The 27,410-nt window shown below is 39.8% G+C and overlaps 1 protein-coding gene across 1 annotated transcript in view; it reads left to right on the forward strand.

The window, feature by feature from the left end:
* The window catches only part of LOC141620839 (uncharacterized), a 41,348-nt gene extending 14,145 nt beyond the window's left edge, over positions 1–27,203 (forward strand). Inside the window, exons 2-10 of the mRNA XM_074437604.1 lie at positions 10,324–10,358; positions 10,443–10,636; positions 10,790–11,187; positions 11,280–11,468; positions 11,554–11,609; positions 11,694–11,819; positions 11,974–12,003; positions 12,088–12,261; positions 24,951–27,203. Of these exons, the coding sequence (XP_074293705.1) occupies positions 10,324–10,358; positions 10,443–10,636; positions 10,790–11,187; positions 11,280–11,468; positions 11,554–11,609; positions 11,694–11,819; positions 11,974–12,003; positions 12,088–12,261; positions 24,951–27,203 (3,455 nt within the window). The remainder of the gene's footprint in view (positions 1–10,323; positions 10,359–10,442; positions 10,637–10,789; positions 11,188–11,279; positions 11,469–11,553; positions 11,610–11,693; positions 11,820–11,973; positions 12,004–12,087; positions 12,262–24,950) is intronic.
* The last annotated feature ends 207 nt before the right edge of the window (positions 27,204–27,410 follow it).

The following is a 27,410-nucleotide window of genomic DNA, read 5'->3' on the forward strand; positions in this document are numbered from 1 at the left end:
AATTCTATGTTCGGCGATATCCCTGTCGATCCCTGGCATGTCTTTGTAGGACCAAGCGAAGATGTCTTTGAATTCGTTTAGGAGGTCTATGAAATCGGCCCTTTCAGTAGAGCTCAAGGTAGTCCCTATCCTAAGTTCTTGGGGTTCTAGTTCGGTTCCTACGTTGATGGATTCGGTGTCCTCTATTACTAGTCCCCCTTCCCCTTCTTGCAGTATTTCTTTGGCTACGTAGGGAGGTATTTCGATTGAGTCTGGGTCTTGGTCATCCTCAGTATCATCGTAAACAGAATTGCACTCAAGATAACACGAAGAGTAAGCAGAACCTGATTTATTCATATTAAAGTTTGAGAAAAGTTGAAACAAAGAAGCCATCTGATCTGTGGTCAGTGGCGGCAAAGGGACAGCAGTTGGGACATTTCCCAAACTACTGTTACTACTCGAGGCTAAGCTAGGAGAAACAAAGGGAATGGGGATGACGACAGGAGGAGACTCCCTAGTGACTTCTCTAGACTCCGACTCTGACTCCGACTCCGACTCTGACTCGAATTCATCGTCTTCTGGTTCTCCTTTGAACATCTCTCCTTCTCCAGTGGTGAGTTTGAAGAGTCTTCCTTGATTCTTGGTCCACTTGATTGATTTTCTCCATCCTTTCTGCTAATTCGCGTTTGTTTCTGTGATTAACACGGAAGGGTTGAAGTGATCATCTTGAAGTACCATAGTAATGATCTCATCCTGCGCGGCTCTAACAAATCGATCTTCTCCAAACAGAAGACTAACAGCTTGTTCGTCTAAGCAAGGTGCTTGACGGGTTTTGACGGTAGGAACCGTTTCTGGAGGAATGAAGTAGCAATCGTGAAAGATCTCGATTCCGGCTAGCTTCCTCTTGAGATATTGCCAAGGTTCGGGAAATCCGTGAAAGAGTTCTAGGCTTCCATCCTTAACGAAGTATCCGTTTAGGGTAGGGAGATAGGGTCGCATTTGGACTCCTACATACTTACGGTTTTGAACTTGAGCAAGCATCTCGAGAACTTCCTCTTTAGTGGGTTTGTACCCTAGTCCAAGTGGTATCCTTTTTGAGTTGCCTTCTTTGTAAGGTGCGAAGGTGTTTCTTCGGATAGGGTTCAAAGGCATTCCAGGGAAGTATCCCTAGGATTTGAGTATGTGGTTGACCACCAAGTTTGAGTAAGGATCGTAGTATAAGGGTGCCAATTCACTTTCTATGACGCTTACGCTTTGGAAGCCCCCAAGCTCATATACGAGATCTGCAAGAACTTGATTGTTTGATTTCTTTTCGATTATTGCCTTGATGGGTGACGAAGTATTCGTCACTACTTTGTCATTTAGTGGAATCTTGATCTTTTGATGAAGGGTGGACGTTACCGCTTTAGAAGCGTGAATCCAAGGTCTTCCCAGAAGTATGTTGAAGGAAGCTTCAATGTCCACTATTTGAAAATTAACCTTTCGCTCAATGGGCCCTGTGGCTATGGCTAGGTTTGCAAGTCCCACTACCTTTCGTCGTGTACCATCATATGCGCGAACGCCTTGATTGGTGGGGGTCCAATCTGACTCTTTCATGCCTAATTTGTATGCTGTTTTGAGGGGTATGACGTTGACCGCGGAGCCATCATCTACCAAGGTCATTGGCACGTTCTTCTTTAAGCAAACGATAGTGATGTAAAGAGCTAAGTTGTGACTGGCACCAAAAAGTGGCAAATCTGCATCTGAGAAAGTAATAGGATTACTTAACTTCGGCGACTCTTAGAAGACCAAGTTGACTACCTCATCAGGTGTGGAGTTAGGTGCTACACTTAGCTTGGCCAAAGCTTGCAGTAAAGCTTGGCGATGTGGGAATGAGCTTGCTACTAGTTGCCAGACTGAAAGATCAGCCTTTGTCTTCTGTAATTGCTTGAGCAAGTGGTCACTGGAGTCATCTTCGTTATCATTTGGTGTGACAATGTTGGTTGGTCCGTTTTGGGTAGTACTTTGATATGGACGCCCCGAGCGAGTTAGGTGGTCCAAATCTTGGTCTTCGCCATTTTGGACTATTTCTTTGACTAGGGAATGTTCAATGAGATACTCGTCCTCATCGTCATCGGCCCATACTCCGTTGACTGTAGTTAGTTCCCTCATTCTCATGATCTCGTCTTCTAGTCGTGTGATTTGGTCGACTAGCTTATCAACCACGGCGATTATTTCTTGCATGGTAGCATTTTGAGAGAAGATTAGTGGTATATGCTCCTTAGGTGTTGCGTTGGGATCATGTAGAGTTGTCACCACGTTTTCTAATTCCCAGACTTGCCTATCCACACTCCTTGCCCATGTGATAAAGTCGAAAATGGTAGGGGAGATGGTAGAGTAGAACTCTTCATTCTCGATTGCGTAGATTTCATTTTCAACTGGAGAAATGAGATGTGAATAATCTAAGGTAGATTCGTCACTTGTAATCACTAGAACTCCAAGAGGATTCTGAGTGTTGTTGGGTTTACCTCCCGGCGGTATTGGTAGTCGACCATCCTCTATCATGTCTTGAAGCATGTTTTTCAATTTGTAGCATTTTTCTGTGTCGTGTCCCTTACCCCTATGATATTCACAGTATGAGTTCTCGTCCCAGAATTTGGACTTTCTTTCTGGTTCAGGTGTAGGTCCTATGGGTTGGAGTTTGCCTTGCTTCATTAACCTCTTTAGAGCATTGGAGTAAGTGTCCCCAAGGTTTGTGAATTTCCTTGGTGGGATATTCTTCTTGGATGGTTCAAGGAGGTTAACTTCATCGGTTTTGCTAGTGGAGCCGTAAGAACGACTTGTGGAACCTTGATATCCAAGACCTACCGTTTTGGACAAGAGTCCTTTACAGATGTCATCTTCGATCCTTGTTCCTAGTATGGTCAAATCTTTGAAACTTTTGATGTTTTGGTACCTCAAATGATTGGCATAGATGGGTTTGAGATTATCCACGAACTTTTCCACAAGGGTAGCCTCATCTGGGCGTTCAACTAGTTGAGTACTAGTCTTCCTCCACCTACTTAGGAAGTCGGTGAAACCTTCTTTGTCATTTTGGGTAAGAACCTCTAAAGTACGCATGTTAACTTGGATCTCAGCATTATCTGCATATTGCTTAGCAAACTCGATTGCGGCGTCTTCCCATGTAGCGATCTTCTTATGATCTAGAGAGTAGAACCATTGCTTTGGGATGGTGTCAAGAGATGAAGGAAAGATCCTTAAGAACATCTCGGGTTTGATGCATTTGATAGACATGTAATCCTTGAAAGCACGGATGTAACAACCCGGATTATAAAACAAAGGAAAAACTTATATAAAGTAAATATCAGAGTACGATATTGATAAAAGGGTCAAAGTGGCGGAAACACCTGACCAATCCGGTCCGCTACTAAAATCCAAAACAAACTAATACATTATTCAAGGTTCTTAAAACATAAAGCAAAGTCCTAATTTATTATTAAATCTCGCCTCTCGATGCATCCCAACGAACATCATCAAGCTGCAACACCCGATCAACCTAAGAAGGGGGTCGACAATTCAGTCGGGAGTAACTAGATGCTCTCCCAGTCATGTTTACAACAATTGAATATAACTAACAATTATTAACAATTGAAGTGCAAAACTAGTAAACATGTGAGACCATCTATACTCATGAAAACTTAACAACAACTCACTACCAAAACAATGGCATAAAAAGATAAGTATTCGAAATGGTTACTCCAAATCATATAACATGTGACGACGCATAACACAAACCACATTATGGCATCATGCACATCATAGAACCATTGTGACCACTTAACATGTGACCAAACCAACAACCTACTAGAGCGTATAACAACTGCCTCTAGTCACAAGCACGGTGTATAAAATGAACGCCGTTAGAGCGTATAACAACTGCCTCTGAACTGACGGAGCGTATAACAACTGCCTCCATTGGTGTGGACCGTATAACAACTGCATCCAAGGTACTATGTATAGCGTATAACCACTGCCTATATGTCTAAGACCTGGACAGACTCTCGGTGAAATAATCGTACACCGAACGACACTCGGGAATAGAGCGTATAACAACCGCCTCCATTACCCCCCGACCATAGACCATACACGGACGAAGGGTTGCATTAGTTCATTCCGTTCGGTATGTAACTGATACCTCACGTCATCTATACAACCAGCCCACAAACAATGCATAGTATAACTGACCATACATACATGTGAATAAAATCACTATCAAATCATAAGATAATATAACTGACTATCCTACAATTATGAACAAGAGTAATAAACGATATATGCAAACATAACGTTATATAATGAAATTGAATACCACATAATATGTGAAACAAGTATCAACCATTCAATGTTATAGTACCTCAGTTATAACTTTCAACATTAACCATTCAATGTTATAGTAACCCTAACCATAACATGGACCCTGGATGCAAGGTTATAGTAACCTCGACTATAACTTCAACATATACGACTTGAAGTTATACTTACCTCAACTATAACTTTGACACGAAACTCAAAGTTATACTAGTTCCAACCATAACCTTGAGCCATAAATCTCAGGGTACGTTAGTTCCAGCTATAACCTTAACTCGTACTTCAATGTTATAGTAGCTCCAGCCATAACTTAGAGTAACTACCCAAAGTTGTATTAACTTTAGCCATAACACATGAATCATCATCAAGGTTATACTAGCTTTAGCTATAACTTTGGAGAGAACTCTTGGCCGTCTATCATGCCGCCACTAGGGTTTATTCGTAAACCCTAATTGCGCATATGACACCCATAATTTAATGCATAAGCAACATATGGTACATAATTATTACATAAAAACATATACGAACATGTGAAACATATTTAATCATGATAACAAATAATCAAACATGCTCCAATCATGCAAAACAATCATTAAATCATATTAATTACATCAATTGGCATAAACACAATTAAAAGAAAACACCTAGTTACCTTTTTAGCAATTAATGAAAACCGTCATAAAGAAAACGACCAACAAAGCCTTGTCTCCAACACGTATCAACGTCCCCAAAACCGACATCAAAGATGCACGAATCCAAATCCATGAAAACACCATAAAAGACTCTTCTTCTTCTTTTACCCATTAAAATAAGTGACCTTAAAGGTAGGTCTAAAGGTCCATACAAATAATTCTCATAAAAATATATAGAGAAGAATATGTTGTAAAGATAAGAGCAAGGATTATGAAAATATAATTTGTGTATGGATTTGAGAGAAGGAAAGATATTCAACAATAGAGTCAAATGTAGAAAAGAGAACAAAAGAGAGAAAAGGAGGAAGGCTGTCGCGGCACTTCTCACGCACAAACAAAAGATTGACCTAGTTGCTTGCTAGGTTAAATTCTATTTATAAGGAGATTAACTAATGGGCTTTGGGTCCATTAGCTCATACAATGGATTATCTGATTATAATTTGGATTGAGCCATATTAAAACGCTTAGAAAACTTATAATAGAAAAGTATTTATTAAATTAAAATAGTAAAATCATACACGAATATTTTAACCCAATCAAAAGTAGATTAAAACGATAAATAATAAAATAGAGGACGGAAGCTTATATATATATATATTTCCAAAATACATTAATAAACTTCCAAATAATTAATTTAATAAAATAGTTTTATAATAAAATATTATTATAAAATACGGGGTGTTACCATCCAACCCCCTAAAAAGAAGTTTCGTCCTCGAAACTTGAAATTCAAAGACAAGATCAAAAGAAGGTAAGAATTACAAGTAATCATCAATAAATGTCATCTCGGAATCCTAACCGCTGCGCACTCTGATCCATATCCAAACTCAAACCAAAGAAAAGATCCTAGATCATCAATGTCGTTATCAACTTCACACACTCTAAAATCCCAAAAGTTACATCAAACTCAAACCATCTAAGTCCATAAAGATCATTAAGCCAACTTCTAATCCTCATATTTCAAACACTCATCCAACTACCTTTAACCATCATTCAAAAACATATATGCCCTCTCAAAGTTGTGAACTCATTACTATTACCCAAAATCCACATAACCTTTAACAAATACTCCAACTCTAGTTTACCATTCTCCACAAGATCTGGCATTAGTCAAAATCCCAAATAGATAACCTCAAAATATAGAGTATCTTTCGAATCACAAAACTCTTTCACTCACGAGTGCCATTAAAATCACTCATACTCTAATATCCTCAAAGCGAGTAGTGCTTACTATCATTCACAACTCTTAAGATCAAAAGACTTTAATAAAACTCGATGGTTCTCAATATACATTAGTATCCAAAGTCATCAATCTCAAACTTCAAACTCTAACTAAACTGTCAAAATCCTATCCAATCTCAATCTCATGATCAAAATCATCAGTCGCACTCGCAAGACTCAATCATTTCCTTTGAACACTTATGATCACAACATTCCTAAGCACCCAAGGAACCATACACTTTTTGTTAAGCTAGTATCTATTGTACCACAACACACTTGCCATTGATAAAACATTTCCACCAAAGCATAATAATATCACCATACAACTCTCATCACCTGTGCTCATAAAATCACCAAACTTATAACCTCAATTTCTAATCTCAGTTTATTATCCATGAACATTATCTTTACATCCCAAATCCACCATAAGACTGTATGAATCTATGTCCTTCAATTAATCACTCATACACTCTTAAGAAACACTTTTAACCTCAGATAGCATAAACAAACATCTAAGCACCCTCAAGGTAAAAACAACCTCAAACTTTCAGAGCTCAATACAGCACTTTTAATACTCCTTCTCCAAAAGTCTATACGTTGTCCCAGTTCATACTCACATACCACTATGCTACTATGTTCTCAACCTTAAATAACCAAACATCAAACTCGAAGCATACAACATCGCTTGGCAACGAATCCAAGATTCCACTACGGGATGATCACAAGTAGCTCTAAAGAGATTTCAAACATTTCCCAGTTACGAAGAAAGAATAAATAATTTGCAAACCAATTCAAAATATTTTCGTGTAATAATACATGGCAAAAGAACACATTCTTTGGAAAGAAAAGCTTAGATAGAAATCAATGTGAAAAGGGTAATTACAAAAGTTTAAAGAAGAAGGAACTGGAGCTGAATAAAGAACAAATAGAGAGCAACGATAGATGAAATAGACAGAAGACAAAGATAAAAGAAACTTTTGGTCTGAAGGCTCAAACAAAAGAGGTATGGTCAACACGTGCAAGGATGACAAGAATAGACGACTCCAGAAAACTAGTTTATCAACGCGAAGACAACACCTTAAAATAAATAAATAAACAAAGCAAGATAACCAAGGTCTTACAATTCTCATACAATCATCACTCAAGGGAACAACGTCTCGTAACATCCTTCCACCATATCTCCATAATACCTCAAGACCAACAACACTCTATATAACTGTCCCTTTACAAACACTATTTTCCTCGGATTGTCAACTCTCAAGATCATAAACTCTCACAACCATCAACTCTCAAATCCTTCCACTCTTAACAACTCCATCTAATCACACTTAAAGAATCCATCCATAGCAAACTCTATACCTTCAGAAGATGAACACCACGATTCACTATAGTCATTATAATCATCGTCAACATGGTCGTTCACTAAGTCAACGCTAAAACACATTAACACTAACATCTCACAAGTCCACAAATTACAGTTCACCACTTTCAACCAATCCTTTAAAAGGCACGATCAATAAATAACTCCTCAACGAATAACTCATTAAATCTTTCATAACTCACTAATAGTCATCAAGGATTCTTACACCTCAAATATGACATCCCAAAAAGACGAGCATACTCCTCAAAATTCCCAACTTGCTCAATCTAAACTTCACGATAACATTCAATTCAACTCTAACATTCTATTCTAGATCCATAAATAACTCGCATAACTCTTCTCTTAACACAAGACAAAGTTCAATAATTCTCACTGTTAAGAACATAACTCTCAACATTCCCAAATAATACCATAAAAGGGATATACTCATCATGCTTTTCACTTCTAGTGAAACTACGAAACCACAATTATACGTCTTATGCCACATATCATCCACTCTCTATCATCAATAAGGATTTTCTCAAGCACATAAAAGAACCTAACAACCACTTACCCCAAAGGAAACATTGTCGTAACAACTTCTATTCCCAAAGTAAATTTCATCTCAACAACCTCAAATCCCAAAGAAAACTTCTTCGTTACCAAACTCATAATAAACACGCTCTTCTCTTTCATACTTGAACATCTCAATCTGTCAATCAATCCTAACTTTATTCCTCAAGAAACCACAAGGAGATCAACCTCGAAATCATCTCAAACAAGGACAACACCACCGAATGATCCAAAAGGATGAAAGTACGATAATAGTAAAGCTCGGGTTACCAAGGATTAAAAGTTTTGACAAACATGTACCCACATGCACAATAAGTAACATGTAAGAAACATTTTCAAAATCAACCATCTTTCAAATCAACAAAGCATGCTCAAAAAGTCATACATGAACAAAACATTTAATACAATTAATAACAATACACAGTATTAAAGAACGAAAAGCAAGTACAAAAATAACTCATGTAAAACAACTGATAACGATCGGAAACATTAACGCGTAAACTAACAGATACATAAACAACACATTTAATACAATTAAAAAAATATGAAATATTAAGGCATAAACAAACAAGTGCATGAACAAAACATGCAATACAATTAATAATGATGCAAAACATTAAGGCATAAACAAACAAGCCCTTAATTGTTTCTACCCCATTTACTCTCACTCATTTACTAAGTCAATTTATTTTAGTCATCAACTAAGCGAGAGTTGGGAGCGTGTTCGCTCTGATACCAACTGTAACAACCCGGATTATAAAACAAAGGAAAAACTTATATAAAGTAAATATCGAGTACGATCATCGATAAAAGGGTCAAGGTGGCGGAAACACCTGACCAATCCGGTCCGCTACTAAAATCCAAAACAAACTAATACATTATTCAAGGTTCTTAAAACATAAAGCAAAGTCCTAATTTATTATTAAATCTCGCCTCTCGATGCATCCCAACGAACATCATCAAGCTGCAACACCCGATCAACCTGAGAAGGGGGTCGACAATTCAGTCGGGAGTAACTAGATGCTTTCCCAGTCATGTTTACAACAATTGAATATAACTAACAATTATTAGCAATTGAAGTGCAAAACTAGTAAACATGTGAGACCATCTATACTCATGAAAACTTAACAACAACTCACTACCAAAACAATGGCATAAAAAGATAAGTATTCGAAATGTTTACTCCAAATCATATAACATGTGACGACGCATAACACAAACCACATTATGACATCATGCACATCATAGAACCATTGTGACCACTTAACATGTGACCAAACCAACAACCTACTTGTTTTAGCAGGATTTTCCCTGAATGGGTCCGGCTTTATTAAAGAGTAATTTGGGTATCTAGTTCTCTATGTTTGGAATGATATGAGTGAATAACAAAGGAAGAATTAAGTATAAGGAATAACGTTTTTATTATCTTGATAAGCCGAGTACAATATTATATGTATATCTGAATATTCAGGAGTAAAAAGAGATAAAGTGTAAAATAATCGACTAAGATTGAATGCCCTTACAATTGTTTAAATTCTGCTATTTATAGTTCTACAAATGCCACCGTTACATCTATCTTCAACGTTCCTCTCAATTGTAGGAGCTGTTACCGGATTAATAGGGCACGCTCCCTATTAATTCGCTTGACCCGTTCTATTCTCAACCAATCTTTAGCTTTTCCCGTCTTGATTCATAGATGATATAGTCTCATGGTTTGGACTTGGTCTTCCTTGAGAATAGGGCACGATTTATTGGCCCATACAACCGTATTTCGACTTATCTTCTCAATCCAACTTATTTGAATACTCGCCAGGTTATTCTCGTATTTACCATCAAGCCTTTCGCCAGGATTTAGTAGCCTTCTTGTTGTGATGTTCTTTAACGGCTTTATAGTAGTAAGACTTGTCCGGTCCTAGGTTGCCTTAATCGGCCCTAGTAGGGTCGGGCTAGGCTATGATCGGACCAGCTAAACTGGGCCTAACAATTGCCCCTTGACATTTTACCCATCTTGGATCGGCCGGGGGTGAGATGTCAACTTTACCGGGTTAAACAATAAGAAGAGTCATATTTATTCAGTGACTCTTAGACTCCTACTTACCGTTGAACACTGCAACGGCTAAGTGATGTCATCTTGTGTTTTGCAATTCCTAGGTTTTTCATGCCGTTATACATCTCCTATAAATACGGTATTTGATGCGGGGTTGTTCTTTACCAAATTTCCTCCACTTTCTTTGCTAAATATTCTTCTGAAATTCTCCTCTATTTCCCAGGCACCTTGTTCTGCTAATTTATACTTTCTCAATAATTTCAATTTCATCACAATAAATCGAACATTCAGAGATATGGGAGCCAAGAAACGTCCTGCATCCCAGAAAGCTGCTGCTGCTATTGAGCCTGAACCCACAGATATCCAAGAGGAAGAGGTGAGGGAAATTGATCGTCCTGCTCGTGCTGTGGCTTTCAAGTATCAGGATTCTGTTTTTACTGCTCTTCAATCTCTGGATTCTTCTTTCCCTGAGGAAAACTTACTAAAAACAAACTATGACAAGATTCTAAGGGAGAAGAAAATAATTCCTGAATCAACTGAGGTATGGATCCCTGAGTCTTGTCCGGTCAGGGCTAACCTGGTATCACCTGGCTGGTTCTGTATTTTTGAATGGGCGTTCAAAGCAGGCTGTAAGTTACCTTTTACTCCCTTAATGATTGACACCATTCGTGCTATGGAGGTGTCACCTTTTCAGATTATGCCAATGGTTTGGAAACTTGTCCATTCTATTGAAAATTTATGTGCTAAACATAATCTTGTAATTACTATTAATGATATCAAGGCAGTATATCATATGAAAAATCCTGTTGATGGTCGCTTTAATTTGAGAATAAAATCGAAAATGTCTCCATTAATTACTAACCTGGACTCTGGAGATGATAAAAATTGGGCAAAGACTTTCCTGTTTGTCCGGACTGAGACTTTGGGATCAGGCTTTGATTATCTGAGATATCCTCCCTTGGAGAGTGGTAGGTTCCTTGTACTTTTTATTTTGCAATATATATTACATGAAATTAATGGATTTTGATTCTTACCTGTGTAACTTTGATGGTTTTTGCAGCTCCTGATTGGAGTTGTGATCCTCTTGATGAGGAGGCTGTTTCCAGGATAGAGGCTTTCCTTGCTATTCCTGAGGAGGAGAGGACCTGGCCAGCTAGTTTGGGCAGGGAGTTGTTGCCCCGGTATATGAAGACCAAGCTGACTGGGGTCAGAGTACCCAAAGGCAAGCCTAGTTCTACTGCTCTTTCCTGTACGTCTTCTGTATGTCTTTATGTTAACTGTTATCTTCTTGTCATTTCTCGTTTGATATTCACGTATATTTTTTGTATATTCAGTATTTAGGTCTTCTGCTAGGTTGGCCAGCTTTTCTGCAAAGGATTTGAAGGCTGGGGTGGCTAGGATTGCTGAACAGTCCAAGAGCCAGGAGGCTAGTGGGAGCGACAAAACGCTTGATATCCTGGTTTCTGATGTTCAGCCTCCTCAAGATCCACCCAGGGTAGCGTCACCGGAGATCGTCCAGGCTCAGAAAAGAAAGAGGGAAGATGTTATCCTGGAAGAGGAGGAAGGAGAGAGAGAGCCTATTCGAGTTGACCAATTAGGAGTATAAGGCAAGTTCTGCTAGGATTGATGACATGGATGCTGCCCGGGCACGGATAAGTGAATTTTCTGAAAAGATGGGCGGCCAGCTCTTGTCTGCTAATACTCTTGAGTCGTCTACCAGGGTGGTTTCTATTCTGACTTCTCTGGTAACAAAGGCTGCTGAACTTGCTTCTCAGGCTAAGGAGGTTGGTTGCAAAGGAATGTTTTTAATTGTTCATGTGCTTTTTGTTTTGTTTTGTACTTGGCTGATTAATTTCATTCTGTTGTAGGGATTGGATGTTGGTTTGGCTGCTGCCTGTCAGTTCAATGATGCCCAGGCCAAGGTTGCTAATTTGGAGGAAAAACTGGATAGGCTCAACCGTGACCTGCACACGTCCAGGGGTAATGAAGTAGTACTTCAATCTCAGTTGGGGACAGCTAAGGAGGCGACCAGGGCTGCTATAGTTTGTGAGGTGGCTGCAAAAAATGCTGAGAAGGTTGTCAGGCAAGAGTTGGAGCCGAGAAGCGAGGCTATGCGGGATCGATTAAGAAAAAACGAGGAGCTTGCTTCTTTGAAAAGGAGTTGGTGGAGGCGCGGTTGGCCGATGCTTTGCCCAGATTTTTCGGGAAAGGCCGGGTTGATGCTATGAGGGATCCGGAATCGACCGGGCTAATTAGAATCCGGACCGGGATGAGATAGCTTTGGACGCTCTCATATCCGATTTGGCCAATATGGGTCAAGAAGAAGAAGTGGATTCTCCTCCTTCCAAGGCAAAGTCGATGATCGGAAATGGCGGATGGTTGTGAGTCGGTCACGGCTCAAAGATAGCTTAGTTTTGTTTTTCTTTTAGGTTTTGGTCTATCCAGGGGGAATGTCCCTGGAATGAATATTTAGAAACATTTTTTTGACCCATCCAGCGGGATGTCCCCTGGAATGGATGTTTTTAGGTGTGTGGTAAGGCCATTTATTTTGGATGAATAAATATTTGGTCAAATTTTCTTCTTGTGTTTTGAAAAGGTGATGTTGACTGCTCACCGGATCCGGCCGTTATTCGACTAGATCAGGCCGTTTTTTGTCCGGATCCGCGATTTAATGTGTTATGGGTGGGGTTGTTGCCTGTCCTGGAGGGCTTATGTCCCTTGCCTGCCTGGAGGGCTTATGACCCATTTATGTCATACTGATCCGGGAATAGATTTTCCAGGTTTGTATGTTATGTTGAGCTCGGTATTATAAGGTTCTGTTTTGCAATGAATTTTGGATATCGGTTGGGTATTAGTTAAATGTTGGTGGGGGTAGCCCCCAATCTTTAAGATTTGTTTTAAATAAAATGCAGTATGTAAAAACAAGTATTGAAGATTCTACTTGGTAAAGATATGGGAACATAGATCAATACTTTGGCACGCAATTTTGAAGAAATCATATATTGCATTTATTCACGTAATGGCAAGTATCATACATGTAATTTCATATCAAGCTAGGCAGGAAATGTGAACACGAAAATTATACCTGAACTGGGAGATATATTTTACATGTGAAATAATTTTAGGTGTGCAATATTCCAAGCTCTTGGGATCATCTCGCCTTCTAGGGTTTGTAATCTGTAGGCTCCCTGGCCGACTATTGAGTCAATTAGGTAGGGACCTTCCCAGGTTGGGGCCAATTTGCCAGCATTCTTTTCTTTTGTGTTAGGGAAGACTTTCCTTAGGACAAGGTCTCCTACCCTGAATACCCGGCTTTGACAGGTCTTGTTATAGCTTTTCGCAACTCTTTGCCGATATGTCGCTAATCGATCTTGGCCGCATCTCTTAGCTCTTCGTTAAGTCCAGGTTGTCCTCCATTAGAGGTATATTGCTTGTTATTGTATTCAGCCGCATCCGGTGATGGAACGTCCACCTCGGTGGGATTATCGCTTCATATCCATAGACCAAGGAGTAGGGGTTTGGCCTGTGGATGTTTTAGGTGTGGTTTCACCCCAAAGGACCAGGGGAGTTCTTCACCCATCGCCTTTTCTTCTTTCCAGCTTTTTCTTTATGCGGTGATTACCACCTTATTACTTGGACTCGCTTGACCGTTAGCTTTTGGATATCCTGGTGTGGATGTCACCAGATTGATGTTCCATTGAGCACGTAAGGTCGTTGTTCTTTTTCCCACAAATTGCGTGCCATTATCACATACTATTTCAGAGGGGATGCCATATCTACATATGATGTTGTGTTTGATGAATGCTATGACATCCTTCTCCTTGACTTGCCCGTATGATTCAAACCTTCTATCCATTTGGAGAAGTAATCAGTCATTGCTAGCATGAAAACCTTTTGCCCGGGTGCTTGAGGTAGTTTTCCTACTATATCCATGCCCCACTTCATAAATGGCCATGGTGCGGATATGGAATGTAGTTCCTCAGATGGTTGATGGATATATGGTCCGTGAATCTGACAAGCTTTGCATTTAGAGCTAAAATCCAGGCAATCGGCTCTCAAGGTAGGCCAATAATAAACTCTGTTTCGAGTACTTTGCTTGCCAGGCTTCTTCCACCTTTGTGATTTCCACAGTATCCTTCATGGATTTCGATAATATCGCTCGCCTTCCGTGGTTCCAGGCATCCGAGGTACGGCCCGACTGCGATTTCTTAAAAAGCACGTTGTCAATAATAGTATATGAAGCGCTTTTATTTTTAGTGCTCTGGCATCTTGCTTATTTAAGGGAAGGATTCCCTGTTGTAGCCTGATCATAGTAAGGTTCTGTCCAAGAATTAGCAATGTAGATTGGGAAACTCTCATCTTGTTTATTTATCGCAGTTCTAATAAATGCACGATGGGTATTTTGTCGAAGTCAAGAGGACTAAAGTTGGATCCTAGGCCGGCTAGAGCATCGGCCTGGGTATTCAAATCCCTGGGAATTTGGTCAATATTAAAATTTCGAAATTTTCCTTTTAAAATTTGGACAACGTCCAGATAAAGCATCATTTTGGAGTCTTTTGCAGAGAAGATATATCCCATTTACTTGGTTGGAGATAAGAAGGGAATCGGTACGTACCTTTAGGTTTTGCACACCAAGGTCAATACATACCTTTAATCCGCTATCGGGGCTTCATATTCTCGCCTCATTGTTGGTAGCCTCAAATGCACGACTTATAGCCTTTGTACTATCTTATCCCCCCGTGGCGATTTTAGTACTAACCCCCTTGATCCTGTGCCCCTCATGTTGGTTTGCACCATCGACGAATAGGGTCCCTTCTAGGTCTGTTTGGTCGCTGGTCAGTTTATTTACTTCTTTTATTAGGTCGGGTTCTAGGGTCGGACTAAAATCGCCCACAAAATCAGCTAATGCTTGTGACTTAATTGTTTGTCCTTGGTTCAAATGTTATATTGTATGTGCTTAGTTGGGTGACCATTTGCACATTCGTCCAGGACAATTCCCGGTTTCCTAAGTACAGACTTGATAGGGAGATTGGTTCTGACTATTATAGGGTGACTTTCAAAATATGGTCTTAATTTTGTGCAACTCATAATTAAAGCTAAAACATATTTTTCAAGTAGGCCATACCTGATCTCTGCATCCAGTAGACTTTTACTTACATAATAGGGTGGTCTTGTTGTCCGTCTCGCTTCTTTGACAGGATCGCACCGACAAGAGATTTGTGGATCGAAGGTATCTTGTCGGGGTTCATCTTTGACTGGTTTTGCCAGCAAGGGGGGAGAGGATAGATATATTTTCAGGTCTTCAAAGGCAGCCTGATGATCAGGGGTCCATTGAAAGTCCTTGTTCTTCCTTAGCAGGTTATAAAACGATTTGCATCTTTCTGATGATCTTGAAATGAATCTGTTCAGGGCCGCTATTCTTCCAGTCAGCTTTTGTATGTCTTTGACTGTTTTTGGTGGTTCTAGCTCCAGGATAGCTTTGATCTGTTCAGGGCTGGCTTCTATTCCTCTTTTTGTCACCATGTAGCCCAGGAATTTGCCTGCTGAGACTCTAAAGTGGAATTTTTGTGGGTTGAGCTTCATATTGAATTTTTCCAGTATTTGAAAGGCTACTTCTAGGTCTTTGACGTGGTCTTCTGCCTTTTTTGATTTGACTACCATGTCATCTATGTAGACTTCCATGGTGTCTCCTATCTGATCTTTGAACATCATGTTGACTAGCCTTTGGTAGGTTGCACCTGCATTTTTTAATCCAAAGGGCATAGCAGTATAACAATATATACCTCTTTCAGTGATGAAAGCTGTGCTTTCCTGGTCTGCTGGGTGCATTTTTATCTGATTGAATCCGCTGGAGGCATCCATGAATGTCAACATTTTGTGGCCTGCAGTGGCATCTACCATTGCATCGATGTGTGGTAGTGGAAATGGATCTTTTGGGCAGGCTTTGTTTAAGTCGGTATAATCTACACAGACTCTCCATTTGCCATTTTTCTTTTGGACGACTACCACGTTTGCAAGCCAGTCAGGGTACATTACTTCCCTGATCATTCCCATGTCCAAGAGCTTGTCAACTTCTTGGTTGATGATTTCATGCCCTCTCTCAAAGCAAATTTTCTTCTCTTTTTTTGTACGGGCTTAAAGGATTGGTCAATGTTTAACTTATGGGTAATAACATCAGCATCTATACCAGTCATATCAAAATGTGACCAAGCAAAACAAGACATTTTAGTTTTGAGAAAGTCGACCGATTTGGTCCGATTGAGTCGGGTGTGTCCGACCCTACGAGTACTTTCTGTCAGGGAATTCGGATCTAATATGACTTCTCCTGTTTCCATTTGTGATTGTGCTACATATTCTTCCCCGATTGGTGATTTTAATTGCTATGCGAGGGACTTACGACTTTGAGGGTTTCAAAGCCCGAGTGTAACATTCGAGCCGTCCTTTGTTCTCCTCTCGATGGTGGTTATCCCCATTCTGTTGGAATTTTCACGCATTGATGGTATGTTGATGGGATTGCTTTGACATTGTGGATCCATGGTCCGCCTGCAATTACATTATACGAGGATAGGCAATCCATTACTCCAAATCTCTCATATGAAGCCACGCCTTCCACATAGGTAGGCAGGCTGATTTCTCCCAAGGTGTTCTTTGTTTCTCCACCGAATCCAACCAGACGCTGGATTTCTTGATGATCTTCCTTCTTCGTCTATCTTCATAGCTTTAAGGACGTCAAGCATCACCAGGTTGATTGAACCGCCCCGTCTATCGGGATTCTTGACACTTTTTGTTTGTGCCGATTTGCATGGTGATTACCAGGCTGTCATGGTGTAGATCTGATATTCCTTGCAGATCCGAGTCATCAAAGGTAATAGCAGGCAATGACTTGGGCCTGGGAGGAGGTTGGAGTCTGGATTCCCTGGATATTCTTTTGGCGGCTGAGCTGGTCAGACCTCTGATCCTCCATTTATGAATTTGACTTCATAGATGGGGGAGGAGGAGGAGGGTCTCTGCTGCTTCCTGGATCTCTCTTGTTTTGTCCTTCATCTTTGTTCTTTGGTGCTTTGGATTATGTCTTTCAAGTAGCCTTTCTTTAGAAGATATGCCACCTGTTTCCTGAGTTGGATGCATTCTTCTGTGGTGTGTCCGATGTCCTGATGGAAGTCACACCATCTTGTTGGATCTTTCCTGGGGTTATCAGATTTCTTTGGCCATCTGACTGTATCTCCCAGGTTTTCCAGGCGTTTGATTAATCCTGCAGTATTAATAGAGAAGTTATATTCAGGAATAGTTGGAAGGCTAGAAAGGTTACCTTTATGTTCTTGTGCCATATTGACTTGGATCGTTCGGGCCTGGAATAGGGTGCTGATCTGGGATTGCTTCCTTTCTGGTAGGAACTTTTCCTGTTAGTGTGTCCATAGCCTTGCTTTCCTCCGGATGAGTTCGTTCTGAAGTTGAGGTCTTCTTCCAATCTGACATGCTCTAAAGCGATGGATTGAACAGTGGCAAAGGTTGGACATGCTTTCTTGGTCAGATCTGCATAGATGTCACTGTCAAGCAGGACTCCTTGCCTGAATGCTTCTACCGCTGTTTCTTCATCGCATCTGGGAATGGCCACCTTTTCTTTGACAAATCTGGCCAGGAATTCTTTGAGAGATTCTTCAGGAAGTTGCTTTATCCTGAACAGTTCTGGGTCTCTTGGCCATATATCTCGCTACTTGCGAATTGTTGATTGAAGGCATTGATCAATTCTGCAAAATTCTTGATACCTCCATTTGGGAGATTGATGAACCATTGTAATGCTGCTCCGGTCAGGGTTGTACCAAAGCCTTTGCACATGCAGACTTGCCTGAGTTCACTGGGTATTGAGGCAGCCAACATTTTTTGTTTGAATATGGCAACATGATTTTGTGAATCAGAGGTTCCATCATAAGTTCTCATGGATGGAACAAGAAATTTCTTGGGGAGATCAATCTTTGCAATTTCATCCGCAAAGGGTGAATCTGCAAAGTTGTCAACTTCTACTTCACCCACAGTGGTCCGGCACTCAGGGTATATTTTCTATTTTGTTGTGGAGTTTTTGGATTTCTTGAAGCATAGCCATCATTATTCTGCTTGAGTTTTGTTTGTCTCATCATTGGGAATGGTTGGGGTCTTGGGATAATGTGTCCTTCTCCGGGGTTCCAAAATTAGAGAAGTCAATGTTTTTGATAATGGATGAGAATGGGGTTCTGGTTCGAATCGGTCTTGGAGCCCGAAGCCCGATTTTCCAATTTCTTCTTCAGGCTAGACTCGATTCCTTGATCTATTGATTTTCTCGCTGCTCTGGGCTGCCTTCTCTTGGATTGTTTCCAATTCTTTGATCTTGGCCAGGGCAGCCGCTAATTGTTGTTCTGCGGTGAGTTCCACCATTTTTGTGTGTGAATATTAAATGATGAAGGGAATTTTATTGATTGAAGAACTAGATGCCCCACGGTGGGCGCCAATTGTTTTAGCAGGATTTTCCCTGAATGGGTCCGGCTTTATTAAAGAGTAATTTGGGTATCTAGTTCTCTATGTTTGGAATGATATGAGTGAATAACAAAGGAAGAATTAAGTATAAGGAATAACGTTTTTATTATCTTGATAAGCCGAGTACAATATTATATGTATATCTGAATATTCAGGAGTAAAAAGAGATAAAGTGTAAAATAATCGACTAAGATTGAATGCCCTTACAATTGTTTAGATTCTGCTATTTATAGTTCTACAAATGCCACCGTTACATCTATCTTCAACGTTCCTCTCAATTGTAGGAGTCATTCACGGATTAATAGGGCACGCTCCCTATTAATTCGCTTGACCCGTTCTATTCTCAACCAATCTTTAGCTTTTCCCGTCTTGATTCATAGATGATATAGTCTCATGGTTTGGACTTGGTCTTCCTTGAGAATAGGGCACGATTTATTGGCCCATACAATCGTATTTCGACTTATCTTCTCAATCCAACTTATTTGAATACTCGCCGAGGTTATTCTCGTATTTACCATCAAGCCTTTCGCCAGGATTTAGTAGCCTTCTTATTGTGATGTTCTTTAACGGCTTTATAGTAGTAAGACTTGTCCGGTCCTAGGTTGCCTTAATCAGCCTAGTAGGGTCGGGCTAGGCTATGATCAGACCAGGCTAAACTGGGCCTAACACTACTAGAGCGTATAACAACTGCCTCTAGTCACAAGCACGATGTATAAAATGAACGCCGTTAGAGCGTATAACAACTGCCTCTAACTGTCAGAGCGTATAACAATCGCCTCGAATCGACGGAGCGTATAACAATCGCCTCCATCGGTGTGGACCGTATAACAATCGCATCCAAGGTACTATGTATAGCGTATAACCACCGCCTATATGTCTAAGACCTTGCGGACTCTCGGTGCAATAATCGTACACCGAACGACACTCGGGAATAGAGCGTATAACAACTGCCTCCATTACCCCCCCGACCATAGACCATACACCAGACCCCGAAGGGTTGCATTAGTTCATTCCGTTCGGTATGTAACTGATACCTCGCGTCATCTATACAACCAGCCCGCAAACAATGCATAGTATAACTGACCATACATACATGTGAATAAAATCACTATCAAATCATAAGATAATATAACTGACTATCCTACAATTATGAACAAGAGTAATAAACGATATATGCAAACATAACGTTATATAATGAAACTGAATACCACATAATATGTGAAACAAGTATCAACCATTCAATGTTATAGTACCTCAGTTATAACTTTCAACATTAACCATTCAATGTTATAGTAACCCTAACCATAACATGGACCCTGGATGCGAGGTTATAGTAACCTCGACTATAACTTCAACATATACGACTTGAAGTTATACTTACCTCAACTATAACTTTGACACGAAACTCAAAGTTATACTAGTTCCAACCATAACCTTGAGCCATAAATCTCAGGGTACGTTAGTTCCAGCTATAACCTTAACTCGTACTTCAATGTTATAGTAGCTCCAGCCATAACTTAGAGTAACTACCCAAAGTTGTATTAACTTTAGCCATAACACATGAATCATCATCAAGGTTATACTAGCTTTAGTTATAACTTTGGAGAGAACTCTTGGCCGTCTATCATGCCGCCACTAGGGTTTATTCGTAAACCCTAATTGCGCATATGACACCCATAATTTAATGCATAAGCAACATATGGTACATAATTATTACATAAAAACATATACGAACATGTGAAACATATTTAATCATGATAACAAATAATCAAACATGCTCCAATCATGCAAAACAATCATTAAATCATATTAATTACATCAATTGGCATAAACACAATTAAAAGAAAACACCTAGTTACCTTTTTAGCAATTAATGAAAACCGTCATAAAGAAAACGACCAACAAAGCCTTGTCTCCAATACGTATCAACGTCCCCAAAACCGACATCAAAGATGCACGAATCCAAATCCATGAAAACACCATAAAAGACTCTTCTTCTTCTTTTACCCATTAAAATAAGAGACCTTAAAGGTAGGTCTAAAGGTCCATACAAATAATTCTCATAAAAATATATAGAGAAGAATATGTTGTAAAGATAAGAGTAAGGATTATGAAAATATAATTTGTGTATGGATTTGAGAGAAGGAAAGATATTCAACAATAGAGTCAAATGGAGAAAAGAGAACAAAAGAGAGAAAAGGAGATTAACTAATGGGCTTTGGGTCCATTAGCTCATACATTGGATTATCTGATTATAATTTGGATTGAGCCATATTAAAACGCTTAGAGAACTTATAATAGAAAAGTATTTATTAAATTAAAATAGTAAAATCATACACGAATATTTTAACCCAATCAAAAGTAGATTAAAACGATAAATAATAAAATAGAGGACGGAAGCTTATAGATATATATATTTCCAAAATACATTAATAAACTTCCAAATAATTAATTTAATAAAATAGTTTTATAATAAAATATTATTATAAAATACGGGGTGTTACAACGGATGTGGTTCAAAGGGTTATCATGACCCTTGAATTTGGGAATATCTGTCATGTTGAAGTTTGTTGGCAATTTGGCATTTACGGCCTCATACTTGCAATTATTCTCCCTGAAAATGTCATCCCCTTTAAGGTACATCAATTGTTCTTCCAAGTATTGAAGTCGTTTTTCAGCTGCAGACGTACCTACTGGAGGGTTGTCGTCCCTGAATTCGTTCACGAAGTCATCAGCGACTTCACTTTCCGGAGTAGGGATTTTTGTTTCCACGGCATATATTCGGTTTTCAATGGTGTCAAGTCGATCATACACTTGGTCTTGAGAAACTTGGATTTGAGCTAGCACGGTTAGAATTCGATCATTACTATTCTGGAGTTGTTTGAAATTCACGTCGCTTGTTCCAGGCATCTTGGAAACCGGATAAGAGATCGACGACGAATCAAAACACGATCGACCACTCTAGCACACCTACTTAGAAAGAAATGTTTTGACTTGTGAAATGGGTGTGTGCCACTTGTGTCAGTGAGCTTTTGAAGAAAAAGGTTTGAGAAAATGTTGGTCCTAGTCAACTATAGTGTAATTGTAGGAGTGGACTCGAAGTGATATTTTGAAATGGGTTTAGGCCCGCATTTTGACTCGACAAACGGACAGAGTTTCGACTCGGTTTTGCGCTAATCATGGCCGAATTTTCGAAATTTACAATCTTAAAATGGATTTGAATTTTACAAAAATCGTCATGGTTTGATTTAGAAGTGGTGATCACGTAAGGTATAAACACATATACAGGCATTATAACGGGATGCTGAGTGCATTTAGAAGGGTTTTGGTTTAAATGGTGGGTTGCCATACCGAACAATCAAACCCGAAGTCTGTGGAGAGGCTCGTACCAAACAAAAGTAAGGCCGATTCCTAGTCCATTTCCTCAAGTAGTGAAGGTCCTTGATACAAATAAAAGTAAGCATCATGGTATGGATGACGTCAATCGCTATCCATCCTTAGGCCCAAATAAGAATTAGGACCGTTTAGACGGGACGATTGGTCGAATGGGTTGGGTTGGGCCTAGGAAGGCCGAATGAAACGATCTAGGAAGACCGAGTTATGAAAACCGACAATTGTCTTGTACAAATTATTCCCTAACCTTGTTCAAGTTTCACCCTTTTGGCTACACGTAAGTGTATTATCCCCAGTGGAGTCGCCAAACTGTGGACAATGGGCCCACGGGGGCGCTTGGGAACGAACAAGCGTTTGCATTTTTGTGGAGTCGCCACCAATTTTTATGGGAAATTGGAACGTTCGAATACCTCGTGTCATGTCAAGAAACAAAGTAGTGACATGAACACTAAGTAATCGTTACCCTTAGCATTCTATGTCTAGAATGACTCTCGTGGATGCCAATGAACACGGATGTTCACAGATATCTGGAGTAAGGGGTGAAGGTACGTATTAGGAAGCTCTTTTGATCGAACACCTAATCCCGCCTGCCTCGATAGCGGCCTCTACTAATGATTAGGGAAGTTATTCGTACTTGATATATCGTCGATTATATGCATGCAATGCAACATCCAAGTTTTAATCCTAGCATGTGAAGATTAGACTAAGTTGGTGAACAATTAGTTAGCAAACAATTGGGTCGAAGTTGGAGTTTATGTTCAATTACATGTGAAAACATACAAATGATACAAAATATAGCGATAAATAAAAGAAAATTACAATAAAAATTACAATAATTACATTGGATTAGGCGATTTATGTCGAAAATACCTTTAAAACGGATAATTTGAGAAAAGAATAAAAGAATAAATTAAAGAACAATCAGAAGGCGATAATATGAATATTAGTTAATTATACGTAACTAATTAAACTAGGTCAAGGCAGAAAAGGAGTTCAGGGACAGAACTCATCCTGGAATAGGCGCAGCAGGAACTGCGCCCTTTGGAAGAGGCACAGCAGTTGCTGCGTCTGTTCCAAGGGTGAGTTCTGGTTGTGAAGTCGGAACTGCAAATCGTTAATATTAATTGGTGAATTTTAAGGATTGATTAGTGATGATTGACTCGGATGAAAGTGATTTAATTCATTAACTACATGTGAAAGAGTCATAAAACGATAAAACATGGATGAGACGGAATTATACGAATTAATTACATGGATGAACGATATTAATTACAAATTAACAAATTAAACTAAGCTAATTAGGTTAAATATGATGAATTAATGACGAATACAATGAACAACAGATGAAATATATATCAACGACGAATTCCAGAGATTCAATATGAACAAATCGAATTTCTACAACCCGGATTGAATTTAATGACGAAAACCCGCAAATATGAGATTATAAGGGATTTAAGTCGGAGTTAATTATGAATTAAACATGTGAATGAATGATAAATAATATACATGTGAGATTAATTATGCTATTATGTCAAAGAATTAACGAATAAACGAAAACGAATAAGAAAACGAACAAATTAACAGAGGACGAATGAAGAAGAAAGGAAGCAGGAACTGCGGCAGCCTCACGAAGAGGCGCAGCAGGAACTGCGCTCCTTCGAAGAGGCGCAGCAGTTGCTGCGTCCTTTCTCGACGGTTAGTCTTCTGGAAATCCGAAAAAAGGGTTTTAACAAAGGGTTTTATAAATCGGTTTTAATTGGTATTTTCAACATAAACCTTACATTAATGATACAAAAAGTAAATAACAATAAATAAAAGAGAGATTATACACCCTCAGACTTACATGTTGACGAAACGAGATGAACTAAGATATCGATTAGTGATGCTCGACGCGAATGTAAAGAAAGTGCCCTCGTAAGAGGAAAACGATTAGATTAATTAAGTTGATTGATTGTGTAGTTGGTCAAATTGGTCGGTCATGCAAACGAGGCTGGTACTCAGAAAGATCCGAGCTTACGTGGTCGAATGTTCAAGCACGTAGGCGCCAAAAAGTAAGAACAAAGGTCTAGAATGCAAAGGGAGAAGAGAAGGGCGGACACTCGCGTGAGAAATATGAGGAGCCGAGGCTCCTATTTATACTAATCACGTGAAGGGTTAGGGTTTCGGAGAGTCTTTGGAAGTGAATCTCGGTAAAGATATGAAAAAGATACGAAAAACACGCAGAAAAGGGCCTGGGAAGAGGCGCAGCAAGCACTGCTTCTCTTGGAAGAGGCGCAGCACCTGCTGCGTCTGTTCCCAAGTGGTTTCCACCTGCGGAAGAAAGATTTCCGTGTTTAAGTTATGGAAGGACGGAATAATTCGGTTTTCCTTAATACCTTGTACGAATATTACGGGAAATTGTTTACCAAAAGATAAAGATTGTGAAAGAATTATAAAATATGGAATAGAAATATCCGGAACATTCCAGAACATTCTGACTCGGGATTTAACGATTATCAGAAAAATGAAGACGGTTTTAGACCCGGACTCCAAATGTACTCTAATTACTGTCAAAACGACCGTATCGGCACGTAGATGACAACTAAGAGGTGGACATTAATATTTGAGCGATCACTTGACGATAATCTTATGAACTATCACAAATCGTTCTGCGTATCAAACATGCGGCCCAATCATCACCGGGTGGTTTGCGGGAGGTGCAGAAATGAGGTATCTACACTATCTTTTGAATAATGACATTAATGGTCAACCTAGGATCACCAGTAATTCTGAACTATGTAATATTAACTCTTGTTTTATTTCTAGTGATGGATCTAAGGAATCATAGGGCACCATTTTGAGTTCTTGTAATGCTCCTGATGATATTTGTAATGGTTTGCCTGTCAGTAATGGAAACAATGGTGATATTTGGCATTTAAGATTAGGGCATGCTAGCAATGACAAACTCAAACACATTCCCTGCATTTCTTCACACTTATTATCCAATAAAAATAGAATTTGTATTACATGTTCAATGGCCAAACAAACCAAACTTCCATTTCCAGTCAGAACAGACAAAGCTCCTCACATATTTGACCTTGTACATATAGATGTATGGGGTCCTTACAGAAAGGAAACCAGAACTAAACACAAATATTTCCTAACATTGGTTGATGATCATTCCAGAACAACTTGGGTATACTTGATGAGGCACAAATCTGAAGTTCCTCAACTGCTTATTCAATTCTATGCTTTTGTCAAAAATCAATTTGGAAAAAGGATCAAATGTCTGAGATCAGACAATGCTCTTGAAATCACTGAAGGAGAAAGCAAAAACTTCCTTCTCTTGAAAGGGATATGGCAACAAACTAGTTGTGTGGACAGACCTCAGCAAAATGGGGTAGTTGAGAGAAAACATAGGCACTTGTTGGAAATAAGTAGGGCCATTAGATTTAATTCTGGCTTACCTCTTTCTTTTTGGGGGGACTGTGTTCTAACTGCTGCCTATATCATCAACAGGCTACCAACAAAGCTTCTCAATAATTTGACACCATATGAAGTTCTTCTCAACAAAGCACCTAGTTATGATAGACTCATAGTCTTTGGTTGCCTAACCATGGTATACAATCCTAGCAGAGACAAGGACAAGTTTCAACCAAGAGGCATTCCTTGCATTTTCTTGGGTTACCCATTATCTAAGAAAGGGTATAGAGTCTATGACATAGTCAAGAAAACTGTGTTTGTATCCAGGGATGTCAAGTTCTTTGAAACTGTCTTTCCATGCAAGATCAAAAATTTTGGTCACCACCTGTCCCATTTGCAGTCAGAACAGGGCTTACCTCCCAATGATGGGGTCTTCATAGAAGATGATCTTCCTCCTTCTACAAATAATTCACCCACTATCACAGTGTGTGAGCCAAGTACCTCCCCTGCTATGGATAATCTACCTACTGATGAGCCTGATCAGAGATCTCAGAGGGTCAGACGAGCACCGGGATGGACAAAGGACTTTGTGGTGGACAATCCTGTCATGGCTCCAACAACTGTTGCAAATGTAGCACAGCTCCATTTGGCCAAGCCCTTTGCAGGCCATGCCACCTTTAATACCTCTGTAGTTGATCCTACTCACTTCTCTGATGCAGTTCAAGAGGAGAAATGGGTTCAAGCCATGAACTCAGAATTACAGGCTTTGGCCACTAATAATACATGGGTGCTCACTGATCTGCCTAAGGGTAGAAAAGCTATAGGCTGTAAATGGATATACAAAACAAAGTACAATCCAGATGGCTCTATAGAGAAACATAAGGCTAGGTTGGTTATTCAAGGGTTTAGACAAAGATATGGGCTGGATTATGAGGAAACCTTTGCTCCTGTGGCCAAAATGTCCAGAGTCAGGGCTCTCTTGGCTATCATCTCCATGAAGAACTGGTTTACTTGTCAGATGGATGTAGCCAATGCCTTTCTTTATGGAGACCTTGTCGAGGATGTCTACATGAAACTGCCTCCAGGATACTGCAATGGGGTTGTGTCCTCCCAGGGACAGGGGGAGTGTGATTCCCAATCAGCTGGCAAGGTTTGCAAATTACTAAAGTCTCTCTATGGCCTAAAGCAAGCCCCAAGACAATGGTTCTCAAAACTATCTCAGGTTCTCCTGCAATGTAACTTCAAACAGTCCCATGCTGATCATTCTCTATTCATCAAGCAACACCATGGGAAGACCACTGTTGTCCTCATCTATGTAGATGACATGGTAATTACCGGAGATGATCTCTCTGATATTCAAACTCTCAAGGATCAACTGAACTCTTCTTTTCACATGAAGGACTTAGAGGAGCTGAAATATTTTCTAGGCCTTGAGGTTGAAAGGAGTACAGCAGGGATATTCATCTCCCAAAGAAAATACACCTTGGATCTGCTCAAGACATTTGGCGTGGACAAATCCAAGTCATTAAGACTGCCTGTCAATCCTGTGATGAAGTTCGAACCAGGAAAGGGCACTCCTCTTCCACATCCTGAGAATTACAGGAAACTCGTTGGCAAGCTCATATATTTGACAATTTCCAGGCCAGATATAGCTTTCTCTGTTCAATTGTTGAGCTAGTTTCTTCAAGCACCAACTTCTGATCACATGCAGGCAGCCAGAAGGGTATTGAAGTATCTCAAGAATGCTCCAGGCCAAGGCATTCTTTTTGCCAGTGATTCTGCTGCCCGTCTCACAGCTTACTGTGACTCTGATTGGGCATCTTGTGCTTTCAGTCGCAAGTCCACCACGGGGTTTTGTATCCTCCTTGGTCATTCTCCCATTTCC

This window comes from Silene latifolia, chromosome X, assembly GCF_048544455.1.
Source record: "Silene latifolia isolate original U9 population chromosome X, ASM4854445v1, whole genome shotgun sequence".
NCBI classification, from domain to species: Eukaryota; Viridiplantae; Streptophyta; class Magnoliopsida; order Caryophyllales; family Caryophyllaceae; genus Silene; species Silene latifolia.